General features: G+C 50.4%; 1 protein-coding gene across 1 annotated transcript; it reads right to left on the bottom strand.

The window, feature by feature from the left end:
* Positions 1-170: 170 nt before the first annotated feature.
* On the bottom strand, positions 171-1,756 carry fam131aa (family with sequence similarity 131 member Aa; the record flags this gene model as incomplete). Its single annotated transcript, XM_084446375.1, has 4 exons — positions 171-646; positions 826-969; positions 1,388-1,570; positions 1,669-1,756. 4 exons carry the CDS (start codon positions 1,754-1,756, stop codon positions 171-173), a joined length of 891 nt encoding a protein of 296 aa, XP_084302501.1.
* Positions 1,757-4,884: the final 3,128 nt, after the last annotated feature.

Below are 4,884 nucleotides of genomic sequence, written 5' to 3'. Positions count from 1 at the left end.
ATGGGTAACTAGTTTCCAGCTGCAGTCCCTGGGCAAGATGTTAAGTGCTGGATAAAAACATAATAAAAAGAAACACTATAAAGACAAAATAAAAGACAAAATAACAGATATAACAAGTTATGTGCACTTAGGGTTGTCATTATCACAAAGTCACAACTAAACGCGACACATCAGATCAAATGCTCCCTCGCCACCTTCCTGTCTTCGCCTCCCTCCGCCTCCTCCTCGTCGAGGGACCCCACGCCAGAGGAGGCGCGGTCTGAGAAGAAGCCCCTCCGGCCACCGTGCCAGACTCGCCCGTCCTGGAACACGGCGTCGTCCTCCTCGTCCTCGTCCTCCTCCCCGGGCGACTCCGAGTGGGAGGTGGAGTAGCAGGAGTCGAACCGGCTGCTCCTGAGCCACGGCCTCCAGTCGGCCTTCTGGACGACCCTGTCCTCCTCCATCCGCAGCGGGACCGGCTGGTCCTCACCACCCTCCCCATCCGCCGCTGCTGCCGCCCACCCCCGGCGCGGGGGCGGGTCGCTTCGGGACACGGGCCCGTCGAGGCTCAGACTGTCGGAGCCCGGGGGGCTGGCCGGGCCGGGTGAGGGCGGGGCTTCGGTGCCGCCCGTCTCAACCTGGCATGGCGCTCCGGACGTTACGGCGTCTGAGGGAGGAGCAAAGAGTCAGAATGTCTGGAGGTAGACGAGTAGAGAGAGAGAGAGAGAGAGGGATGAAGAGAGGGGAAGAGCAGGCTTTCAGCACAGACCGTATGAGGCAGAGATGACCACGACACACGATGGGGTGAGCGTGACGGGGGGACGCCGACGCATGGGGTGAACTGACCGGAGCCCTGGCTCGAGAGTGTGCGCGTACGGCCCTCGCCGCGGCCAAAGCCTTCGTCGTTGGAATCCTCCTCTTCCTCCTCCTCGTCTACAGATGCCCAGGCGAGCAGCTTGGCCTCAGCAATAGCAAACTGCTCTGCCACTCCTGTATACACACACACACAGACACACACACACACACACATATATATATATATCATTACACTGAGATGGCTCCTAGCCTGCGCCCAGGGGGAACATACAGACAGTCACCTCACAACACGAGTACTTGAAACAGTTTGACAACGGGAGCGGCTGTAGCACCACTGGGACCCCGGGGGGGGGGGGTGACACTCAGAGGAGGTTCTAATTGGCCGCCATCTGGTTGGCTCTCGCAAGACGTCCCATCGCCTAGGCGACAGCAGGGGAGGCGGAGCTGCTACAGGAGATCTGACATAGGTATGTGTGTGTGTGTGTGTGTGTGTGTGTGTGAGAGAGAGAGAGTGACAGCAGGTGCGAGGGAGAGGTCGTGGCAGAACTGTCAATCACACACACACACACACACACGTGGCGGACGGACGAACCTGCTGCGAAGCGCGCCTCCTGTTCCCCCTCGGAGAGATGGCAGTAGGAGGTGAAGTGGGCGTGGAGGGGGTCCGAGGGGTCCGATGTTTTAGTCCAGCCCTTCCACTCTATGAGGTGGGCGACCCTGCCTTGGGCTAAGGACGTGGGCTTGGTCACATGTTCCTTCACCGCCTGGGAGATACCTAGAGACACAGGGGTGTGTGTGTGTGGGGTGGAGGTCAGATTTGTTTTGTGTGTGTGTGTGTGTGTGTGTTTGTGAGTGACAGTGTGTGTGCATTACCATGCAATGACGATCTAGCCAGAGCAGCAAACTCATGGATGCGCACAGCTTTCCAGGACTCTGAAGATTTTCTTGACTTTGGGATCATTTCACTGTCCTCTACTTGAACCTGCAAGAGGAAGCCATCACACATTGAAAACTTACAGTATAGGCTACTGCAATTTTTGCTTTGTTTTGTTTTTTAATCGTTTAATTTTCTCCTCATACGTTTTATAACACCTCTCCAAAATCCACAAGAAAGTAGTGTGGAATAAGATTGGCTGATCCGTCCCCGTTATTTAATAATGAAAAGAAAAATGCCTCACGGCAGAATTCAACAGATCTCGAAAGTGTAGGCTACTGATAATTAACCTGATAATTAACCTCAGCACGTGATTCTGAAGCGCGCTTCTTGTTTACATCACAAATGTCTCAAGGCTCCAAACCCAAGACGTCCCTGTGAGTGTCCAATCACAGATTAGCTATTTACATTGACGGATAATGAATGACCCTAGTTAATAACTGACCCCTGCTACTTCACAACCTATATACGACAGTCGCCCTAGTTTATAGCTGATCAGTGTTGACACAAGGCCTTTCCTATGGAAAAACAAGACACTGTCAGTCACCTTGCAGGCGTCTCAGAATCAAATATTCTGCCACAGTAGGCTATCTGTGCCTACCCAATAGCAAACTGAAAGTCCAACTAAACCCTAACTGAAACAAAACGTTTCGTTTTCACACCATAGTCTACAGTTCTTGCTTCTGATTTCAGCCTACCTCCTCGTGTTGCTGACTACCTCCCTCTGCGCCCCGCGGTGTCAAACGCGTCTTGGACATGGGGGCCTGTTTGTGTCACCAGCGAAGAGCGAGTGAACACACCTACGCACCGCAGCTCCGATCTCTGAGTCTTAACACTGCGACAAGCAAACATATTGTCTACCCTGCACTGCAGTGAAAAAACAGATGCTTAAACCTCGGTAAGCCGGTGAAACCCGTTAAAGTGGTTAGAGGGAGCCACCGGGCAAACATATGGCTCGAGCTCGAAAGCTAGGCTATAGCAGGCAGGGGCTAAGAAGCTCGAGGACCTTCGCCGCTGGTGGTTGACCCCTTTTAGCGCAGCAAGCGAAAGACTGGAATCTATTAGTGATAATATCATGAAAATGGTTTGGATAGACTACATTGCTAAACCCTTGCTTGAAGAAGTTTAAAATAATAAGAAGCAAGTAAACGATTGAATGTGATTAACTTAAAACATTGTATCTATCTTGAGTAAAGCTGGGCTTAAGGCGAAGTTGGGAACCTGCTTTAGGCCTAAACGGAGACGGATTCACTCACATGACTCTCGGCTAATCAGTCAAGCTGGTGTACACGTGCATGACCTGACCAGCTAATACCAGACAAGCTTGAATAGATTTGCCTTTAGAGCCGCCATAGAAGCGGAGACTTTGGAGACTTTGTGGGTCTACGATGACGTACCCTGATAATATGTAGGTCAGCAGTCATATCAGAGTCATACACCTCTAGGCTGAGTAAAATGTTTTGGCGAGAGAGACAGACGGAGACGGACTTTCAGCACCCTGGACAGCTCCAAAGCTAACTGACGGGGCATTGCGAGAGACACCACGATAAGGCCCACACTGAACTGAATAGACGACTGTAGGCCTACTGTAAACTATTCACTCGCTTCTCAAGGACTCACTCTAATAAACAAACAAATAAAAACAGAACATTTCACATTGGGGCGGCGAGGAGCACCCCACGCGCACGCACGCACGCACGCACACACACACAGCTCCAACAAGTAGGCTAATTGGGTTGCCTAATGATCATACGGTCTTATGTCGTATAGCGACATCTCTTGACATCTCGGAAGAAGCCTATTTTAAGAGAGCAACACTCAGGCGTGAAGTGATTTTCTGTAGAGGCTATTTTCATTTGATGCTGTCAGAAGCGTCAAATGACGGTTGACTGGACGAGACGTGGCAGGGAGACATGCAGTGAACGTAGCTACAGCAAACGCTGACATCATCCTGTGATCGATGGCCAGATAGACTAATCGCCAGGAAAAAATAAATAATAGCCTACTGCAGTGGAAGTGGACGCTTTAGGACGGGTGCAGCATGTCTCTAAGCAACGGAGACCACATCTGCATATCAATGACATGGACAGTCCACACACTGCCGTAACCGTGGATGAGCCTGTATCGTAAATAATCAACATTTAAGAAATCCTTGCTTATGTGCTAAACTGCAGCCATCTACAATTTTGCATCAGAGTATTTTAAGCTACCGCTTACCTGTAAATCGAATTAAAGTACCACCGTCGTAAGCGCTGGACATGACCAGAGTGCGCTTGTCTCAAAACCTATCAACAGATGATACGGCGGAGCCATGCGCCTTTCCCCATCTCCAGTTGTATATAAGCTACGGTTACAACACAATCCCAGCGCGCTGTGCCCATTCCAAGCTCCAATTTTGGGTCGTGGGCGGGAGACTAGACGCAGAATTCGTCGCTGATCGGGATATAGGTTACACGCGGTGTGTCCAAATGTCTCCTGATGGCACGCGTCATCAGCGCGAGGCGGTGTCATCTATGTCCCCTTGGGCTCGCCTTCCATTTCATTGCACGATGCCGCTGTGCGGTCTGTCGACAATAATAAAGTTATTAAAAATATATACATCTGCCAGGCAATATCCATAGAAATACAGCAGGCCCATGGGAAATCATGGAGCCATGCATGTTTGGAGAGACAGGCCTGATTGAGTTTCACAGTCGCCTCCATAATTAAATTTTCAAACGATTCAACCGCTTGATCTAGTTTGATCCGTCATGACACAATCATACAAGACGCTACGTGCAATTGAGACAGATCTTCACATCCACGGGCCACACGAGTGTATGGGAGGACAGTGCAACCCCACAAGCTCGACAATAAAGCAGTTTCTCTCTGCTGTCTGTAGTGCCCCATTCGGAGTTCTATGGCACAGAATAGCGCCAATCATGAGTGAAATTGTTCCACTTACCTACAGACGATACACTCTAAGACAAAACGTGTAAAAGGTGAGTTAGCTACACACCTACACTACCACATATGAGACCAAAGCAGAGTAGCAGTCACACGAGCTCCCCAGAATGGCTAACACGCACTTAATTCAGACACAGCTACAGTACAAGGAGAAGGGACATAGCCATGCCAACTCAGCTCTGAAACTTGATAAGTCTTTTATTTGCAAT

Source organism: Borostomias antarcticus, assembly GCF_949987555.1.
Source record: "Borostomias antarcticus genome assembly, chromosome: 12".
Taxonomy (NCBI): domain Eukaryota; kingdom Metazoa; phylum Chordata; class Actinopteri; order Stomiiformes; family Stomiidae; genus Borostomias; species Borostomias antarcticus.
The sequence above is the reverse complement of the archived record's forward strand: the minus strand, read 5'-3'. Positions and strand labels throughout refer to the sequence as shown.